General features: G+C 43.9%; 1 protein-coding gene across 3 annotated transcripts in view; it reads right to left on the bottom strand.

Moving 5' to 3' along the window:
* The window catches only part of SHPK (sedoheptulokinase), a 130635-nt gene that overhangs the window by 81675 nt on the left and 27471 nt on the right, over nt 1-21489 (bottom strand). For all 3 annotated transcript variants that reach the window (XM_069226344.1, XM_069226345.1, XM_069226346.1), the window contains one exon: nt 6353-6494. In XM_069226344.1, coding sequence (XP_069082445.1) covers nt 6353-6494 — 142 coding nt within the window. The remainder of the gene's footprint in view (nt 1-6352; nt 6495-21489) is intronic.

Raw genomic sequence — 21489 nt, 5'->3', positions numbered from 1 at the left:
GCCCCTTTTCCTTGTCTCAGGCCTGCCACTGCAAGGCCTGTGTGTGCAGTTTCACTGTCACCCCGACTTGGCATTTAAAAGTACTTGCCAAGCCTAAACCTCCCCTTTCTCCACATATAAGTCACCTCTAATGTGTGCCCTAGGTAACCCCTAGAGCAGGGTGCTGTGTGGGTGAAAGGCAGGACATGTACCTGTGTAGTTTACATGTCCTGGTAGTGTAAAACTCCTAAATTCGTTTTTGCACTACTGAGAGGCCTGCTCCCTCCATAGGCTAACATTGGGGCTGCCCTCATACAGTATTGAAGTGGTAGCTGCTGATCTGAAAGGAGTAGGAAGGTCATATTTAGTATGGCCAGAATGGTAATATAAAATCCTGCTGACTGGTGAAGTTGGATTTAATATTACTATTCTAGAAATGCCACTTTTAGAAAGTGACCATTTCTTTGCACTTAAATCTTTCTGTGCCTTACAATCCACATCTGGCTGGGCTTAGTTGACAGCTCCTTGTGCATTCACTCAGACACACCCCAAACACAGGGTACTCAGCCTCACTTGCATACATCTGCATTTTGAATGGATCTTCCTGGGCTGGGAGGGTGGAGGGCCTGCTCTCCCACAATGGACTGCCACACCCCCTACTGGGACCCTGGCAGACAGGATTGAAATGAAAGGGGACCTGGGGCACTTCTTAGCCACTCTTTGAAGTCTCCCCCACTTCAAAGGCACATTTGGGTATAAAACAGGGCCTCTGCCCTACCTCATCAGACACTTGCTGGAGAAGAAACCTGAACCAGAAACTACATCTTGCCAAGAAGAACTGCCTGGCTGCTCAAAGGACTCACCTGTCTGCTTTCTACAAAGGACTGCTGCCTTGCTGTTGGCCTGCTGCCTTGCTGAACTCTTGTCTGGCTGTGAAAGTGCTCTCCAAGGGCTTGGATAGAGCTTGCCTCCTGTTCCCTGAAGTCTCAGGACCAAAAAGACTTCTCTTTTTCACTTGGACGCTCCGTGCGCCGAAATTTTCGACGCACAGCTTGTTCCGCGGCGAGAAAAACGCCGCACATCGACGCTGATCGCCGCGACGCCTTCAGGACGACCGGAACTTCGACGCACGGCTTCGCAAGGACAACGCCGCCTGACCTCCAGAGGAGAAATTGACACAACGCCTGCTGTGAGATCGAAATTTCAACGCACAGCCCCGCAGAACGACGTGCAGCCGGAAAACAAGCAGGAAAATCCACGCACAGACCCGGGACATCTGGTAATCCCCGCGATCCACAGAAAGAGACTGTCCGCGCGCCGGAAAACAACATACGACTTCCCCGCGTGAAAAATAACGATGCGAGTCCGTGTGTGCTGGGGAGAAATCGACGCACACACCCTTTTCCACGTATCTCTTCTTCTGGGGCCCTCTGAGGAGATTTTCCACTCCAAACCAGGTACTTTGTGCTTGAAAGAGACTTTGTTTGCTTTTTAAAGACTTAAGACACACTTTATATCACTTTTCAGTGATATCTCTACAAATTCACATTGCAACTTTATTCGTTTTGACCTACAATTATCCTGATAAATATTATATATTTTTCTAAGCACTGTGTGGTGTATTTTTGTGGTGCTATATGGTGGTATTGTATGATTTATTGCATAAATACTTTACACATTGCCTTCTAAGTTAAGCCTGACTGCTCGTGCCAAGCTATCAGAGGGTAGGCATAGGATAATCTTGGATTGTGTGTGACTTACCCTGACTAGAGTGAGGGCTTTTGCTTGGACAGGGGGTAACCTGACTGCCAACCAAAAACCCCATTTCTAACACTATGCAAGTATGCATTTGAAAATGAACATATATATAATGCTCAGCATAATGTTTCAAAATCAAAGTTCTGACAGAGAATATAGTGTTCTTGATTCTTTAAGTACAGTGGTGTTTCGAAAAACAGAAACTCAGCAGCAGCACTGACCGAGGTATTGACACCCAACTCCCTCACCTGCCTGCTGTAGCATCTGCACTTCTGGTGGGAAATATTATTATTATTTATTCAGAATACTTTACAGTGTTCTCAATAATCACTTTTGTAACATTTTTACTGCATGACACAAATGTGCCTCTCTCTAAAAAACTAGGAATGTGGAAATGACAAGTTTGTGGCTTTAAAAGCATCAAACCCACGCCTAAGAACTGAAAATCTATCTACCAGATGAATGGGTTTGATCAAAATAACGAGGCAACAAACACCTTTCTGCTGCAGCACAGTAGATTGTGAGACATTATGGGCCTGATTCCGAGTGAGGCGGGCGGCGGTAGCCACCCGCCTCGCGGGAACCGCCATATGGCCGCTCCGCGGTCGAAAGACCGCGGAGGCCATTCAGGCTTTCCCGCTGGGCTGGCAGGCGACCGCCAGAAGGCCGCCCGCCAGCCCAGCGGGAAACCCTTCCCCACGAGGAAGCCGGCTCCGAATGGAGCCGGCGGAGTGGGTATGTGCGACGGGTGCAGTTTGCACCCGTCGCGTATTTCAGTGTCTGCATTGCAGACACTGAAATACACAGTGGGGCCCTCTTACGGGGGCCCCTGCAGTGCCCATGCCATTGGCATGGGCACTGCAGGGGCCCCCAGGGGCCCCGCGGCACCCCCTACAGCCATCCTGTTCCTGGCGGGCGAACCGCCAGGAACAGGATGGCGGTAGGGGGTGTCAGAATCCCCCATGGCGGCGCGGGGGATTCCAAGGGCAGCGGAAAACCGGCGGGAGACCGCCGGTTTTCCTTGTCTGACCGCGGCCAAACCGCCGCGGTCAGAATGCCCGTCGGGGCACCGCCAGCCTGTTGGCGGTGCTCCCGCATCCCCGGCCCCGGCGGTCCTTGACCGCCGGGGTCGGAATGACCCCCTATGTGTCAGGGTTACTTGTACAGCCCTTTATTGGTGTTGATCATGAGTATTCCTTCTCATCACCAGCGAAACACAGTGGATTCCATGCCACACAAGAAATTCCAATGTCTCAGTATCCACAAGAGATCACTGGCCCAGGTTATTTTTCAAAATCATTTACAGTTCCAAATGTTTGCAGATAATATGCAACTACACATCTATCCGAGTAGCCACATAAAACAGTGAAAACACAACAATACCTGCTTGAAACATATACTTCTCGATCTGAATGAAAGCTAACTTTGCTGTGATTAAAAATACCAGCTACCATCGTACGATATAGATAAGGATCATCACTATACTCTTGATAATACACCACACTATGCTTATCATTGGCTTAGTGCTGTCTCGGCTTGTCAGTTTAACACAAACTATTAAATAGCATTGACAAAACTGACTCTCAAACCCCAGAGAATACAAAACCCAACAGAAAGGCACTATGTGACCTTGAACTGTCCCTCATTACTCCGGCTCTTTCAAGGGCACCAAAAATAAATTCAAGAATAAATTCAAAATACTTTGATCCATTTTCAAACCATGTTAGCACATCAATCTAAGATATACTAAAGAGCAGACTCAACATTATATACCCAACCAACATCTGGTGTCCACCATGGAGCTCTAATCAGTCGAGGCAATATGACCCATGGTATCGAAACGCAGCTCTGTAGCTCTCTAATACCAATCTAAGACCAAATCTGGCAGCATTACAAGGAAATCTGAAGGCAACTATCTTCACAGAAGAGCTCCCATCTTACCTTGATACCGAAAATATCTTTATCACACCTCTCCTTCAAATTGAGACATGAGAGCCTACACCTGAAAATCTACATTCTTCTCCCTATAAATATGCATCAGCCAACACAGTGGGAGAGTTCAGGTTCGAATTGGACCTGTTGAAAATAAACTTACCAGCATTGCAAACTTGCTGTTTGACATAAGCCTGAATATATTAAACAATTACAGAAAATACCTATCTTTGATCTAACCTCATTTTCTAGCACTACTCCACGTGCAAGGCATCAAGCAGTAACATTTTATTTTGAAGATGGTTGAAGATATGTTTTGTCAATTAATACTTAGTGCACTCAGTTACACTACACCATGCAGCTTTTACCTCCTTTGCAGCATGGTCACTATGATTGCAGCACAGTTGTAAGCATCCTATCAAAGAACCAGTTTCTTGCAAGTATGTGTGGGAGCATGTTTTTTTCATTTCCATGTTCTTTTCTAAATTTAGTGAAACAACTAGGATATTATATTAACACCTAATTTCTTCCCTTGAGATATTATTAAGTACCCCGCTGGAAGCTTCTTTCTTGTACTATCATATGGCATTCACATATGATGGAGGTTAGACTTCCCATGCTCAGTTTTACAGTGACAGAGAAATAATATGGTTAGGTTTTCAATCATTGTGCATCTTTTGGTTAAAAGTAAATGTGACTATTATATTATATTTAACACAGCCGTTTATGTTCTGTAGCACTTTATTGTATCTGGTAACAGATAGATATGGACGTCTTCTGGCATTGCTGACGAGCTCCATACTACCAGAGTCATAACATACAAGGATGTTTTACAGTGTGTTTAAAACATTATGTCAGAGGTGAGGCGGGTATAGTATGTTTCTCCTTCACAGTTTCTAATGCATGGAATGATGGCACCACCTTTGTCTGTTTTGTTTGCTACAGGTAAGCTAGACATGTTGGTTTTGCCAAATTCTTCTTAGATCTTACAGTGTGTGTAGGCTCTTATGAATTTGACCAGATCGACTTGGAATATTTCGAGTATTTTTCAAGTTTTGATCAACTAACTTAAAGTAGACTGTCTTCATGTTGTGTGTGGTGATGTTTGTCAGTAGACCACTCTTCTTGTCACTAATAAGCACCAATATGAGTTACTTGAAGACTGAGCCACCTGCTTGCAGTCCGTTATGGTACATCAAATCAAACCATGAGAGTCATAGCTGAAACACTCCTGTGTAAGAGCAACAGCTGCATGATGCAAAACAAAAAAGTAAATTAGTGATCACAATGCACATTTCTATGGATCAACATTCCCAACAGTCACAGATATTTATCCTGTGGACTGTTTCCATCACATATCAGTCTCAGATGAAAAAGGTGACATGTAATAGGCGACCATGAAGCTAAACCAAAAGGTTACAAAATATTCAAAACAAAATTATACCTGTTAATTAATATCCCTATTTATACATGGGAATTATAAATAATAGACATAAATATATAACAGCAAATACTACTAGTCCTATGATATCAAATTTTAGTAGATTGTACCTATTACTGCTCAATGAAGCTAGCAGCTTCCAGAAGAATTCATAGAGATTGTTTTTGCATTATCTCTGTACCTTGGTGCCTCTTCCTACTGCCCAGCTACGAGAAACATGTGCACACTCAGCCATTTTCCTAAGACTTCACCCTAAATTGTAGCCATTCATTGTGCCAAGCCTGCATCAATATGCAATGATGCATGATCTACAGCAATAGACTTTTGCAGAGACAGAAAGTTGATGATTTTAGTCAGTTCTTGCGACATAATATTGTAGTACCAACACAACAGAGTTTACTTAGTCACTAAAACCACAAATAGCACCTTGACCTAACAAATTGACAAACGCTCAGATTACTCTTTTTGTTTTTTTAAACGTTTATTGAACATGCTACTCCCACTTCGGGTCTACCGTAAATAACTCGAATTGTGGACGACGCACTACACTTATGTCAGAAGAACGGCTCAGAGATTTGATGGTTTGTAAGAACCGCACGGAAGCATAGAATACCCTTAACCTTCCAGCAGCACATCCCAGATGTCTGGGGACCCCTCTGGGGATATCTGATGCGACAAAGGAATAAATCATGGCAGGGCAGCGCTGGTTTGTACTGTTGATACAGAGGAATGCCTGTCTGGTGAGGCTGTGAGATGAGAATGAACAGATGTCTATTTTTGCTTACTGACCACCATAGCATGCATCTTCTATAAATGCTTTCATGTAAAACAATAACTTGAAAAGTGAATGGAACATTGTGGCAATAGACTGACTACGCAACTGTTGTTGATTACATGTTAAAAAATAAATATAAAAAAAAAGATCTTACACAACTCAAGAAAACATGAATCACCATCAAAGAAAAGGGGTAATAGTTCATGCTCAAAAGCGCCAACGTAATGTGAGGAGTCTAAAAATAAGTCATCACTCCTTTGTTCAGCTTTTCTGTCAGCTGCACTTCTTATTGTGCTGAGTTGCTTTTTTGTCGTCAGTAAGGACTGAAAGCTGTTTGAGTGTACACAGTCGGATACCACAGCAGAAAACGCCTAGTGAATGCTAGTTTTCATTTCACAGATGTGGGTTACAAAACGCCTTCTAATACTCGAATGATATTTTTTACTGCTGCGTCTTATTGTGTGTACCTTGGTTTATTTTCCAAAACACAACGCCGTGCATCTGTCCTGAAATCCCAATGCTCGTCACTCTCTGAAGCAGCTCACCAGATAAAGCAGTCAGGCATTCGGTTAGAGCTGCCACAATCTTCCCGACATCCTGCTCACTCCCCTGCAAAAGAGGAGTGCAAACTTTCTTTAGTTCGGTTTGGTAGACAACAATTTTATTGAATTAAATGCTATCAAACCACAATCGTTGTAGAATTACATCGAGTGCAACAAATGCCAAGAAAGAAATCAAAGAGAATAAGCATTAGACATTTACGTCAACTTATGTGCAAGGCAGGACATTTGCTTAGGATAACATGTCACACATGTTAAGGAATACAGGGTAATACAAAAATCATAATTCAAAAACAATACACAGTGGCTGCACCCCATATGAGGTCATTGAAATAGTAGACCATTAAAAACGTTACAGATTTCTTCAGAAAAATCACCTTGACAGTTGCAAGGCAAACATTGCCTTCTTATACATGAGTAATAAAATCACTTCAGCAACTCCGTTTCTTAAAAGTTTCCTGCGTCTACGCCTGGCACAATAACAAAGACTATGATTTAGAGCGAACATCATCAAGATCATTCTAGGTGATCGATGAACTCCCAGTCCTGTCTAACACCGAACTCCAAAACAGTCTGACAGCACCGGATAAAATGCTTCACTGTACAAGGCCACCATGTCTGCTTCTAGGTGGCCAAATGTAGACCTTTTTTGAGGCACAGCATAATCTATAATTTCTGATTGATAAAATGCAGATTCAATTCTAATTTTACCATTTATAGAATTACTAATCAATTGGACCATGAAAACTTGAATGTAGTAAGTAAAATTTTAGTTAATTATCTTTTTTTCACCTTATTTGTAATCCTCTTCCGATTGATACCATCCTCAAAAAAAGCTAAATATTACAAGTAGCCAATTAAATTTCACCATACAAAATAACGTCCGCAAGTTTAGCATTGTTTTCTCTGTTAACAGGTCAGTTCTAAGCTCTAGAAATGTTTCCAATTCAGTGTAACAAAAGTTTTCTCCTAACATGAGCATATAATTTCTCTAAGAAATCCAAAATAACCCATTGTGGCCCTCACAGTAGTTACCTTTGCCACAACTATGGGCCCCAGTAGCAGGTACCTTTTTTCCCAGTGATGTAACGAAACCTGAGCGGGCTCCCCTGCAAAGTACATGAAGGCAAATTACCCCCCCATGCTCATGGCGGCCATGGCTCTTTGAATCAGATCGCTTATGTCAACTGTTTTACTTTTCATTTTCAATTTAAGCGGGAAAATAAGTCCAGTTGGAAATTTGCAATGTTAACAGCTCTAACGCGAGCAAACGTGAAACCCATTGTATTGCAAATGCTTGTTGTACTGAGCATTAGGACTTATATTTCCCTAAATGAAGGAAGGTGAGGGTCCAGCACAGCACAACAGAGAAAGCAGTTTATGATACTGCAATATACTGAAGAGCCATTTACACCCTTGCTGCGGTGAAGTGAATTCAACACTCAGACAAGCAGTCAGGGGATAAGGAAGCAGACCGCTTCTCAAAGGCAAGAAGCTGGCAGCACAAAGTGCTTTATTTATGGCCTGTTACAGTAGCCTTTGCCTACAAAGAGTTCATTCTCATTCAAGTTTCCAACATTCACAGAGGTGTGCTACTTTACCATACTCCACTAGAAATCCAACATTTCCTCTATACCTTCAGGATTCTACCAGACAGTTACATCAAACATATAAGATATGGTTTACTGTGATCCCCTAGGAACTGTTCCCATTAAGGAAGCCTGCTTACCTTCTGGAGGAATCAATCTAGAACTGAACTTCTTCCTCAGGAGAAGTAAAAGTACTAACAATCTTTGAATAATACAGCATTCTAGTAGATTGCTCAATGCTTGAAACCAAATTTGAGAATTATGGAAGTTAAATGGTTGACAAATGTCAAGTGAATCCCAGTTATGTCCACTCTTGTTGACTTTTTTTTAACAAGTACTGAATTTGGAATCATTGACACATAATCTTCCCCAAGAGACATGTTTTTCTCATCCATTGTCTTGCTTGTTCTATTCATAAAGTATAAGAAATGATTTGAAAAGCATACAAAATAATGAACAGAACAATCATCTTGATTCTGATAATTATCCACCTATGTTCCAATTCAAACCGTTCCATCTCTTACTTCCTGAAAAAACATTCTATGAAATAATGTTCATATTTAAAGTCATGTAGCTAATTCAATCGGTTTACCCCTATGTTTGGAGGGAATGTAAGTTATCTTTGGAATTCACAAAAACTATTTCATGAGCACTTCTAGAAATCTGCAAGATTTGCAGCGTGTCAGGAAAACACACGTCAACAGGCATTTAAATATGTGCAGATGAACATGCTATAGCTTTATGTATGTGTAAGTTCAGAGGAAAAGTGCAATTGGACTTGTAGCTTTTATTAACTTTTTCCCCCAAAGGAAAATATGTTCTCCCACATTTGCACGTTAGGATGTAGTCAGCATTCTGACATCAAAGTCACTGGCTCTTCACACTGCTCCCAAGCGCTTATCTATTGCGGGCGAAAACATTTTCTATTTAAGCTCAAAACATAATTAGACCACCTTCAAGTCCTCAGGCTTAAGTGCCTTCTCTGTATTAACAAATTTGCCTCTCTGCGCGTTTCTTTAAAAAAAACTTATGAGTTTGCCTCATTAAGTGCATAAGATTCTTAATATCCACTTTCAACTCAGTCACTAGTTTGTTCTCTAATGATAAATACATCAAACACATAAAAAAAACAATCATACATTGGCATGATCACTGCATAACAATCTCTTGCCTATTTCTATCCTAGAAATGTCATGTCCTACCCATTGTGACATAAACAAATCATTTTATGAGTGTGTATCATGCACAGTATAGCCTGTCTTGTATATAGTACATCTAAACGTTAAACATTAGAAATATCTGCATTATGCTGTGAGTTCCTAAGTAAGACATGTCCCACCCAATTTACTGTGTGTCAACCAACCTTTTGCTAAATTTTGATCCAAACTAAAACCTCTGCCAATACTGCACAAAGGAAATGTCACCCACACATCCTACGTGTTTTGAAAGATCATAAAGAGATGCTGATTTGGGGGCCCCAACTGGACCTAAAACAGAAGAAACCGTACCTCTATTAACAGTAATACACATGTGCATTCTGTGCCACTTGCTACTGTTGAGATTTTGTACATAATTGTATCACAAAATTAAATAGACACCCCTTAGAGTTAGATTCAAAGTAGCTTGAGAATTCCAAATTACATTTGGAGTCTTAGATATAAGTTGGACAACTCTGCAGCAGGTGTGTGGTACTTATAGAAATGTGGTTTCCACCTACTTCCTGTTAATTCTACTGCAATACTTGTTTTAATTGGACTGTTCAAACCATTTAGAGTATATGTAAAACAAAGAAAAGTGGCACGACATTTTCATTGGTATAACACTCTTTCCTTCTGAGCATTAATTTAAGATTAATGATACTGTATGCCTAGTTACATTGTTATCGCACTAGATCATGGGTACTCGCAAACATTTTCCCACGGCCAATAAGTATAGTCTGTGGTGTGCCTGAGGGCCGCACTGATGCCAGCATGGTGAGAATGGGATTTTTGTGGGAAGGGGGCGGGGTGTAAGGAGGGCTTTGGGGGAAGCACAGCATGCACACAGTGTGGTCACTCATGTAGTTGCAATGCAGGTTCAATTCCACACTGCCCTTTAAGTTAAGCACCTAGTCTCTAGAAGAGTCATAGATTTGACAATACTGTGTACAGTTTCTGAATCGCTATCCCTCTACTGCACCTTAGGAAAGCTTTCTCTACTTGCTATCTTTACCTTGGGACAATCAATTGTTAACAAGAAGCAACACTGGAAGTGCTCTGCTGACAACATGTGTCCTGGATCCATGACTGTCCATGTGTAACTGTTGATCATGCCCATGTTTGAAAACTTAATAAAATTAATATGGAAAAAATGTTAACAAGTATTGTTAGAAATGGAGTCTTTGGTTGGCAGTCATGGTTCCCCCTGTCCAAGCAACGACCCTCACTCTAGTCAGGGCACATCCGGTTAACCCCCGCACACCCCTTTGGTAGCTTGGCACGAGCAGAATGGCTTAACCCAGAGACAATGCGTAAAGTATTTGTACCAACACACAAAATAATTCAGTAAAAACACTACAAAATACTCAACACCAGGTTAGAAGAATCGCCAATATTTATCTGAGCAAAACAAGACCAAAACGACAAAAATCCAACATACGCAAGTCAAGTTATGAATTTTTAAATATTAAAATTCAATATAGGGCTTAGAAACACAAAGGTTTCGATTAGGTGAGAGCACGGTGTCGTAAAAGAGCCATTCCCAACAATCTGACGCCAATGGTGTTGGTCACGGAGTCACACGGACCCCCAAGTGCAGTACCTTGTCAAAATGAGGAAACATGCTGGTGCACGGAGTCGGGGATAGCAGCATCGCTGGAGTCGAGGCGGCGTTGGTTCCAATGCTGCGAAGGAGCAGAAGCATCATGAAGAGATGTCGGGTCCCTGCTGCAGAGCGTTGGAGGTGAGGCACAGTCAGTGCGCAGCATTGTATCCACACACTTCCGGCAAAGCTGATATCTGGCCGTCATGAAGTAGTGTGGCAACTTCCACAGAGTTGCATACTTTGGCGTGGCTACAGTGGCATTGGGCCTGCGGATTCGTCACACTCCAGCGAGGACCTCGGCTTCGGTTGCAGGTGGTGTCACGGGATTCAGCAGTGGGGTCAGTCCGGAGTCCTCCAAAGTCAGTTTTCTTGGATCTTCTTGATTTTCCATCAGCTTCTCATTTCGAAGGGCCCAGGGTCTGGATTAGGCACCACTTGGCAGGGCAGGAGTCTCAGCAGAGAGTCCAGGTGCTGGCAGAGGAAGTCTTTGATGGCCCTGCGACTTCAGAACAGGAGGCAAGCTCAGTCCAAGCCCTTGGAGATTCTTTTCAAGCAGGAATATACCACAAAGTCCAGTCTTTGCCTCCTTCCTCAGGCAGAAAACAGCAACTGAAGGATAACAAAGCACAGTCACAGGCAGGGGCAGCACTTCTCCTTAGCTTTTCAGCTCTTCTCCTTGGCAGAGATCACCCTGGGTTCCAGAAGCAAATCTTGGAGAAATCTAAAGTCTGGGGTTTTGGGTCCACTACTTATACCCCTTTCTGCCTTTAAAATTGCCCAACTTCAAAGAAAAGTCTCTCTTGTTTACAGGATCCTGCCTTGCCCAGGTCAGGCCCCAGACACACACCAGGGGGTTGGAGACTGCATTGTGTGAGGGCAGGCACTGCTCATTCAGTGACCACTCCTCCCTCCACTCTAGCCCAGATATCTCATCAGGATATGCAGGCTAAGCCCCAGCTCCCTTTGTGTCACTGTTTAGAGGAGATTCACAAACAGCCCAACTGTCAGTCTGACCCAAACAACAATCCTCAAACAGGCAGAATCACAGAATGGTTTAAGCAAGAAAATGCCCACTTTCTAAAAGTGGCATTTTCAAACAAGCAATTTAAAAAACAACTTTACCAAAAGATGTATTTTTAAATTGTAAGTTCAGAGAGCCCAAACTCCAGATTCCTATCTGCTCTCAAAGGGAAACTGCACTTATAAGATATGAGAGAGAGAGATAGGCCTTGCAACAGTGAACAACGAATTTGACAGTATTTCACTATTAGGACATGTAAAAACACATTACTACATGTCCTACCTTTACCATAAACTGCACCCTGCCCCTGGGGCTACCTGGGGCCTACTTTAGGGGTGCCTTAAATGTACAAAAAGGGAAGGTTTGGGTTAGGCAAGTGGAATTGGCAGTTTAAAACTGCACACACAGATACTGCAGTGGCAGACCTGAGCCATGTTTACAGGGGTACTTATGTGGGTGGCACAATCATTGCTGCAGGTCCACTAGAGGCATTTGATTTACAGACTCTAGGCACTTCTAGTGCACTTTACTAGGGACTTACTAGTAAATCAAATATGCCAATTATGAAGGAGCCAATTACACATACAATTTCAAATAGGGGGCACTTGCACTTTAGCACTGATCAGCAGTGGTAAAGTGTCCAGAGTAACAAAAACAAAGTCCAACACACAGCAACAACCTGGGAAGCAGAGGCAAGAAGTTAGGGGAGACCACGCAAAGGATGCTAGGTTTAACACAAAGCAACTTAATTACTGAATTGGAAAGAAACAGAATTGCACAATGTGAAACAAGAAAACCTACAATAAATCCTGGCTTCCCCACTTGACCATATTTTGTGCTCCTAGGCAATTGTTTTTTTTCACTTTACCTCCATTCTCTTTATTATCATATGTAAGAGCACCTTGAAAAGTAAGTATTCAGGATGTGCACTACCAAAAACCTCTTGTGTTAGATTTAATAAACTATAATGTAACAACCCAGCCCACCAAAAGGGTTTCACAAGACAGCTGACCTGCCTGTTAGCTTACTGTTGGCATTGTTGGAAGGGTAGAGGTAACAGGAATATTTCTAGTTCATTTTCGAAAACTATAACCTTTAACAAATACTTCTCAATTCACTCATTTAATATAATGTACTAAGGTGAAACCCCTCTGCATGTTACTAAAATTAACGTTTATGAATTTGGAGGAGACTGTAATTTTTTCTTTATACTCATGTTGCAAGACGTCTTAAAAATTAATGTTTTCTTAAAGTTCAGTAGAGCAGGATATTGTATTTGCTCCTTTACATTAACTTCAGTGAGTTAGTAAATAAAAGCTTAACCCGTGTATTTTACATCTTTCTGAATTTTTATGCTCTTTTAAGTAAACCACAGTTAAGTGCAGTTGTTCAGTAAGAGACCGCACTGAACGTCTGGAAGGCTGCAAGCCATCCCCGGGCCCTACTCTTAGTATCCCTGCACTAGAATAATAATCTCATAGAAGTGGGGGTTGAATTAATTCATACAGAAATCCCCAAATGGCTAGGACTAATTCAAGAGTTTACCAGAGAAAATAACATCAATTTTCATCAAAACACACATAACAATTAGAGAAAAATATAACAAAAACAGATGTAACAGGAAACTCATCAATTTTCAGAGGGTTTCAAAATGCTCACCTCTCAGATTCCATGTCTTATTCAGAAGTATGGAAACCATTTAGTTTCTGACAGTGGAATGGCAAAGCCATTAGGTCTCGCCTATGCAAGAGCTATTGGCTTTGCCAATGTGTTTTAACCATATTGTACACGAGCATGGCTGCTGCAGAGTGGAGTGGCATAGACTGTTGTGTACTGGAGTGGCATAGAGTGAAGCGACAATGAGTGGGGTACAGTGAAGTAGCGTAGAGTATAATGGACTGCTGTAGAGTGCATTGGTTTAGAGTTTTGCAGCGTATAGTGGTGTAGAGCGCAGTGGCGTAGAGTGCAACGGTATAGAATTCTGCTGTATACAATGTAGCATCATAGAAGACAGTGATGTAGATTAGAGTGTTACATAGTAGAGTGCAGTGGCATAAAGGGCAGTGGTGCAGAGTAGTGTGTGATGCAGAGTAGAATGGTGTAGAGTGCAGTGACGTAGGATGCATTGGCAGAGAATGCAGTAGTGCATAGTAGAGTGATGTAGAGTTTAGTGGTGTAGAGTCTGTTGTAGTAGAGCAGAGTGTCAGAGTGCAGAGTTGTAGAGTGGCGTAGAGTGCATTAGTGTAGAGTGCAGTGACAAAGAGTAGAGAAGTGCAGAGTAGAGTGGCATAGAGTGGAATGGTGTTGAGTACAGTGGTGCAGAGCAGAGTGCTGTGGTGTATAGTGCAATGACAGAGTGCAGTGGCATAGAGTACAGTGCCACGGACTGCAGTGGCATACAGTACAGAGGTGCAGAGTAGAGTAGAGTGCAGCAGCATAGAGTAGCGTACAGTGAAGTGGAGTTATGTAGAGTGCACTGGTGTAGAGTGTATTGGTGTAGAGTGTTGCAGCCCATTGTAGATCAGAGTGCAGTGTTGCAGAGCAGTGTCATAGAGTGAATGGTGTAGAGTGGCATAGCGTTCACTAGTGTAGATTGCAGTGGCACAGAGTACAGTGGTGCAGATTAGAGTGTCATAGAGTGCAGTGGTGTTGAGTAAAGTGGTTCAGAGTACAGTAAAGTGGCATGGAGTACAGTGCCACAGCTTGCAGTGGCATGGATTAGAGAGGTGCAGAGTGGAGTGCAGTGACGTAAAGGAGCATACAGTGGAGTGGTGTAGAGTGTTGCAGAGTATGGTAGCGTAGAATGCAGTGGCACAGAATTCAGTGGCAAGCAATGCAGTGTGGTATAACACAGTGGCGCAGAGTGGAGTGGTGCAAAATAGAGTGACAAAGAATGCAGCGGCATAGAGTGTTGTTGAGTATGTTGGAAGAAAGTGGAGTGGCGTAGAGTGGAATGCTCCAGAGTACAGTCGCGTAGAGTGCAGTAATGCAGAGTAGAGTGGCATAGAGTGCATTGGTATAGCTTGCAGTAGTGCAGAAATTGCAAAGTGTCATAGATTTGAGTGGTGTAGACTGAAGCTTTCCAGAGGAGAGTGGTCTGGCCTCGACTGGAGGGGTGTAGAGTGCTGTGCGGAAGAGTGCGGAGGTCTAGAGTAGAGTGGCATACAGTGCATTGGAGTAGAGAGACAGAGTGAAGTGGAGTAGAGTGCAGTGGCGTATAGTCACATGGTGCACAGTGCAGTAAAGTGCAGTGGCGTTGAGTGGTGAAGAATAAAGTGTAGTGGCATGGAGTGGCACAGAGCAGTGTGGAGTGGTGTAGAGTGGAGTATGCATGGTGTGGTAGCACACTGCCATTACAAACAACATATTTTCAATTGAAATGATCATTACATTTGCAGGGACATACAGTTTTACCAATAAAACTATACAGTGCACAAATTATATCACCTAGTCTATTGATATACTGTGATCATAATTTGCTTCCAACACACTTCTGAATTAACAGAAAACGTGATTCATTTGTGCTGTCCTAATTCTGATATATTCTGAAATGCTTGCACAGTTCATTTAAATGTGTAAGAAAAAACCCTTTCCTGTCCCCAGGATCCAGCAAGACTGTCACATAAACCCTTGCACTTTGAAGTTAGAAAAAGAAAAGTAAACACCAAACTCCCTCGGAAGACAGAGCCAGACATTTGACCTCTATCTCTGAATGCACAGCAAATGTGACAAGAAAAGGTAGTGTGAAAAGGCCCTGCTCGTTTGGAGGGACAAACTCAAGCTGGAAAGTCAAAACCAAATAAAGCCAGCAAAAAGAAAGCCGGAAAATATGAGTTACAAACCACAAAGAAAATGGTAAGCAACGGACAAAAAGCATTCCAGGGAAGCTTCCTGAATGTTACCAGGATGCTTTTAGCAAACCAGACAGTGCAGGGCTTCGACTTAAACATACACCCTGCAGGCCAGCCACCAGGGAACAAACGGCTTCCAGCACTGGAAGGCCCACCATATTTACAGTACAAAAAACATATGCTCCATATGTCCGCTACCAAGAAACAAACAGCTGCCAGCACGGGAAGGCACATCATATTTACAGTACAAAAAAACATATGCCCTGCATGCCAGCTACCAGGAAAAAGACAGCTCCCAGCACTGGAAGGTCCACTGTATTTACAGCAGGTCTTCCCGTTTTTAATTACCTGCAAGGAATATGGGTCCCAGGCAGGAAAGAAATCCCCACACATGCTGGGCACAAAACTTGAAAAGGACATTGATTTTTTTTGTTAATGAGAAATTAATAAAAACGCCAGACGGCAATGCAGTTTCATCAAAAGTACTCCCACTGTGTTGATAGAAGTACTTGTGGTGATCACTGCCAATCCTTTTGGTAAGGAGTACTAAACAGGGAGGAATGCTTGCTAAGCTGCTAGAGTGGAAGAAGGCACGACTGACCAGCCGTATTGTTAGCAGACCCAATTTAGAATTTCCTGCCAAACGAGTAGGGAATTTTCGTCAAAAGCTGTGGCCTGAATGAAGCTCTTAAATATATATAAATCAATTAAAACAGTTCCAAATAAGGAACCCGGAAATACAAGCCAAATACATACAAGACAGAAAAAAAACAAAGTATTAGAACTTAATCAGGTATATGATTTCCTTCTCTCATCTATCAGAGAAGAACCCTCGTATTCTTATTACCCATATCTTCTTTTGGTGCTGGGACGGCATCAGAACAGAAAGCGTTCATTGCAAGTGCACCCCACTTAGCAGTTGGAGGCAAAGTAAGGTGAGGCCTCCCTAGCAGGCAAAAGCCCCATCCACTTCATACGCTGAACAAGTGGTGCAGCAGTAGAAAGATGTGAACAATTGGGACAAAACAGAAACCGCGTTGACAGTCCGTGCATCAATACTGGACAACTGGTGCCCGAAAGAATAGCTATTTCACTCCTCACAGGTGTCAGGAGAATTCTTCAAAGTCACCAGAATGAGGAAGCGCAGCTCTAGTAAGGGCTACAAGCAAGCAAAGAAGCATGATAAGAGATTTACAGAGACTGCTTGTAAGGAACTGCTCCCAAGGTACAGTAGAAAAGATTTTGGGAGATAAACTGGTTCAACAAATTGTGAAGGTTGGTGTTCTGAGGAAAACCCATAGTGGAAAACAAAGCTAATGGCACCACATCTGTAGTGCCAGAGAGAGAGCGACGACAGATAGTACAGATACACTAGTGGTAATAGCGGATGAGCAAAAAATGCACCTAGTGTCAAACGGGGAGTGTAATCTTGAAAATTCATGAAAAGCAGGTCTAAATACTAGTGGAGTCAGTTCACACATGAATGTAACAGTCACTTAGCTTAAATAAAGTGGCACTGATACACTTTTGCGGAGCCAGAGGGAGGAGGCTGCAACTGCCAACAAGGCAACAAAAAGCTCACCGGAACTCACAAAAGAATACCTCAAAATGTACTTTGCTGAGCTCACACAGAGAACAGCTTCACAGACAACAAAAGTGCTCTCATAGTAGACCTAAATAAGGACATCACTAAGGTGAAGACAGACATGAAGGGCACAAATCTGTACTAATGAAGGGCACAAATCCATACCTTGGAAGTCAGATCATCTCAAAAGCACAGAGAGTAACAACATCAGGGTGAGGGGCCTCAAAGAGGATACACAGGGTAGGAACATCTATGGAACCCTGTGACAAATCCTTGGGTTCTTCTAGAGTTCAGCGAGTGGAAAGGGGATGAGGTGACCTGAACACCAAACCCAGAGAGAGAGTAGCAAAGATATACAGCTTCTGACTGTAGGAACTATTATTAAGGAGACGAGGAACCTAAAAGACTAAGGGACTCATTCCGAGCGTGGCGGTCTGAGGACCGACACAATCGCATGGACGGTTGGACCGCCACCCTCCGTGTGGTCCAACCACCCAATTACAACCCTGGGGGGCAGACATGCCAGGAGACTGTCGTCCCCGCCAGAAACATGGTTCCAGACGTGGTGAGAGCAGTCTGAGTTGTACTCAGCCAGGGTGGTGCTGAACTCAGTGCCACTTGGCTGATTACAACTCCCCTCACTGCCAGCCTTTCCATAGCAATTTCAAAGGCATGGAAAGGTTGGTGCTGAGAGTGTGCTGGAGGCCACGTGGGGGCCTGCACTGCCCATGGCAGAAGTCTGAAATTGTGGGGGGGCGTCGTCTGGCCACGTATGGAGTAGCAGGCAGAACTTGGAGCTCCAGGAGGGGACGGAGGCCCGAGGCACATAAATCTTGCATAAATCGATAAGCAGATCCTAAATGCATTACTATAGACCTCCAATAACATTCAGCCCTACGGAGACAAAGTAGTGCAGGGGAGACAACTGGAGAATCAGTGGGCGAGCCCTGGAGACGGCGGTGCAGCGAAGACAACATGGCAGCCGCCAAGTGACACGGCTAACGAGTCGAGAGAAACGGAGGACGCTGGAGGCGGGCACGGCTATAATTAGAAATGCACCGGAGACGGGGCCCCCGACGGGGGAAGATACCATGCAATCTAGAGGTGGGAGAAACGCCCGGCGATCACCAGCACCTGGAGAGCAATCCACCTCCCCTCCGCACACGCCCAAGACACAGAAGGTGGAGAAGGGAAAAAGCGGAAGCCCCACCGCAGGTAGAAGGGGCGACGGTGGGGGGACAACTCGGAGGTGAGAAGGAAGTGCCCGGTGGCTGTCGTTTACGAGAGAGTGGTCCTGCTACCCCGTGCCGCGGTAGGAGGAGGGAGACGCCACAAGCAGACGGGGCACCAGGGTGGGGGGTAGGTGAGAAGGCGCGACCAGCGGCTATTGGCAGATGGAGAGGGATCCCCACCACCCTTCTTTCCCTGCACGCGCCTGAGCCCCAGAGGGAGATAGCCTCTGAAACAGGCAAGACACCGTTACCCTCTCCCCACTTGACAGCGCACAGGTACCAAAGACACGGAGCTGGCACATGGGGAAAGTGCATCGGTTGTCATCCTGGGCAGAGCAGGAAGATTACAGTGCACATAGGCCTGAAGCGCAGCAGCAGTGAAGGACGGAGGAACCTTGGCGGGAACATTGCAGCACAGAATATAATAGCACAAAGTGGCCCAAGAGGAAATACCCAGATAAGACACATAACGAAATGGTGAGACACCGCGCAGGGGGGAAAAGCATCCCAACGGGGAGCAGCAGACATGGACAAAGCGAAAGCATCAAGTGCAATGGAATTCCACACAGCAACTATATTAGAGGTGATCAAAGACATACAACAGTCCTTGGAGACCCAACTAGCAGTGGTGGTCAACGACTCAGGTCTACTCTGAGAAGAACATCGGAAACTGACGGACCGGGTCAAAGAAACGGAGGAGCAGATAGAGACAACCACTCCCAAAGTAGCGGATCTTATAAAAAAATGCAAGACACTGGAACTGGGGTTACAACAGGTAACAACCAGGCTAGAGGACGTAGAGGGAAGGTCAAGACACCACAACGTGAGATTGATGGGGGTACCGGAAAAAGTAGGAGGACACAATATCAAACTATATGTGGAAGATTGGCTCATAAATATTGTACAGTAAGGCAAGCCATCCAAATTCTTTTCCGTAGAAAGAGCCCACAGAATCCCTACCAGGACTAGGCAACCTGGAACACCTCCCAGACCAATAATAGTAAGACTGATAAACTTCAGGGACAGAGACGTTATCCTGCAGCTGGCGAGAAAACATGGTTCTTGGACTACTGAAAATGCTCATATATATCCAGATTACACAAATTTGGTACAAAGTTAAAGGGGGAAATATGTACCAATAAAGAAAATACTGTGACCACAAGGAATGAAATACTCCCTAATATACCCTGCAAAACTAAGAATGAAACTAAACGAGAAAGCATATTACCTGCAAACTGCACAGGACACTTGGACATGTATAGAAAACCAGGGTCTGGGAACAGGGTCACCACCAAGGACAACAAAAGTAACTGGGAGGAACTGTGCACCAATACAACGGTGGGACAAAGAAAAAAAAAAGATCGCTGCAGCACCTACTAAAGAACAGATAACAGAGACGCAGAAAGAGGTTGTCAAAGAATTAGAGTAGCACATGAGGACCCCAACGGATAATAAATGGAGGGTACTGCCAGTTGAAAGAAATTACAGCAATTCAGACTGCACTGAAACAGGACAGGAAACAGAAGAGGAACTGCTACCTATAGTAACACCTATGACATCAGATCACGTAGGGTAAAAAGGTGACGAGAACCAGAATGGTTGGAAAGGGCCAAATCAGGCCTCAGGCTCCGATATCCTCTCTGAGAGACCGGTTAGTCCACATAGACGCCTGCGTCGAAATGGGGGAGCAGAGAACTTCTCCCTATGGCCAGCACGTTAATGGGGGGCCACCACGCCCAGGTGATGACAGCACTAAACGTTTGTTAGGTTACAAGGTTTGGGATAACACATACTGTAAGTTGGGGGGTGGTTAGTTCAGGAATCACCGCACTGTAAGGTAGGGTGGGGGGGAAGGTTACAAAGGGGTGCAGTCTTGCTCCAAAACAAAACATGGTCCTACAACAAAACACAGAGGCGGCCGCGAACGCACACACAGACTACATCCACCACGATGCAGACACAAACCGTATCAATACTAACATGAAATGTTAACAGCCTGGGATATAGAGTTAAACAGAGCCTTGTTCAAAAAGCACTCAATAGACTAGAGTATTTCTTCAGGAGACACACCCGCTAGACCAACAACATCAGTGCATGGGTAGAGGGAAATATAGATTCGGCAGCTGGGCACAATTCACCTCTGGCTCGAGAGGAGTGGTAATTTTGATTAAGAGATCACTGCCATTTAACAAAAAACGAACCTGGATGGATAAACAGGGTACACACACAGCTACAATGGGGGACTTGGAAGGAGAGGATATACTACTAGTGAATGTCTATGCGCCACCAGGCCTTCAAAACGGAGAGCTTAAAAAGGTGGGAGACATACTAGCAGAGGCCCCAAATGCCCTGGTGGTACTCAGAGATTTCAACCTAGTAATGAACACAAATAAAGATAGAAATAGTGCCTGTCAAGAAGGAAGTGGGACGAGAGGTAGACTAGAAGGGTTCATGCAAGCAACAGGATAATGGGATATATGGAAAAACCTGCACCCAAAGGAAACATGCTATTCCTTCTGCTCAGGAGCAAACACATTGTACTCAGGCTTAGACTACTTTTTCACCTCAGGTGATACACTCAACAGATCTAGGGAGGCAAAATATTTAGCTAGAGGTATAAGTGGTGCCTCCCCATTGTGGATGTTGCTGGATCTCCAAACCCGAAGGCCCACAAAACAATGGAGAATGGAAACATGTCGACTTACTAACAAACAAGAGGTAAAACGCCTGACCATGGCCTCAGAGCTCTACTTTGCATAAAATAGAAATTCCGTGCAAAGTGAAACGATATTATGGGAGGCGTACAAGGAACAATAAGAGGCACAATTATCTCCGGGGAGATACAGGATAGGCAGGAGAGAAGGGCAGGATTGGATAAACTTGAGGAAGAAATGAAATACCTTGATGAGACATATACAGGGAGATCCCAATAGTAAGCAAGCTGCTGACTTGAAAAGAGTTGTA

This window comes from Pleurodeles waltl, chromosome 3_1 (genome assembly GCF_031143425.1).
Source record: "Pleurodeles waltl isolate 20211129_DDA chromosome 3_1, aPleWal1.hap1.20221129, whole genome shotgun sequence".
Taxonomy (NCBI): Eukaryota; Metazoa; Chordata; class Amphibia; order Caudata; family Salamandridae; genus Pleurodeles; species Pleurodeles waltl.
The sequence above is the reverse complement of the archived record's forward strand: the minus strand, read 5'-3'. Positions and strand labels throughout refer to the sequence as shown.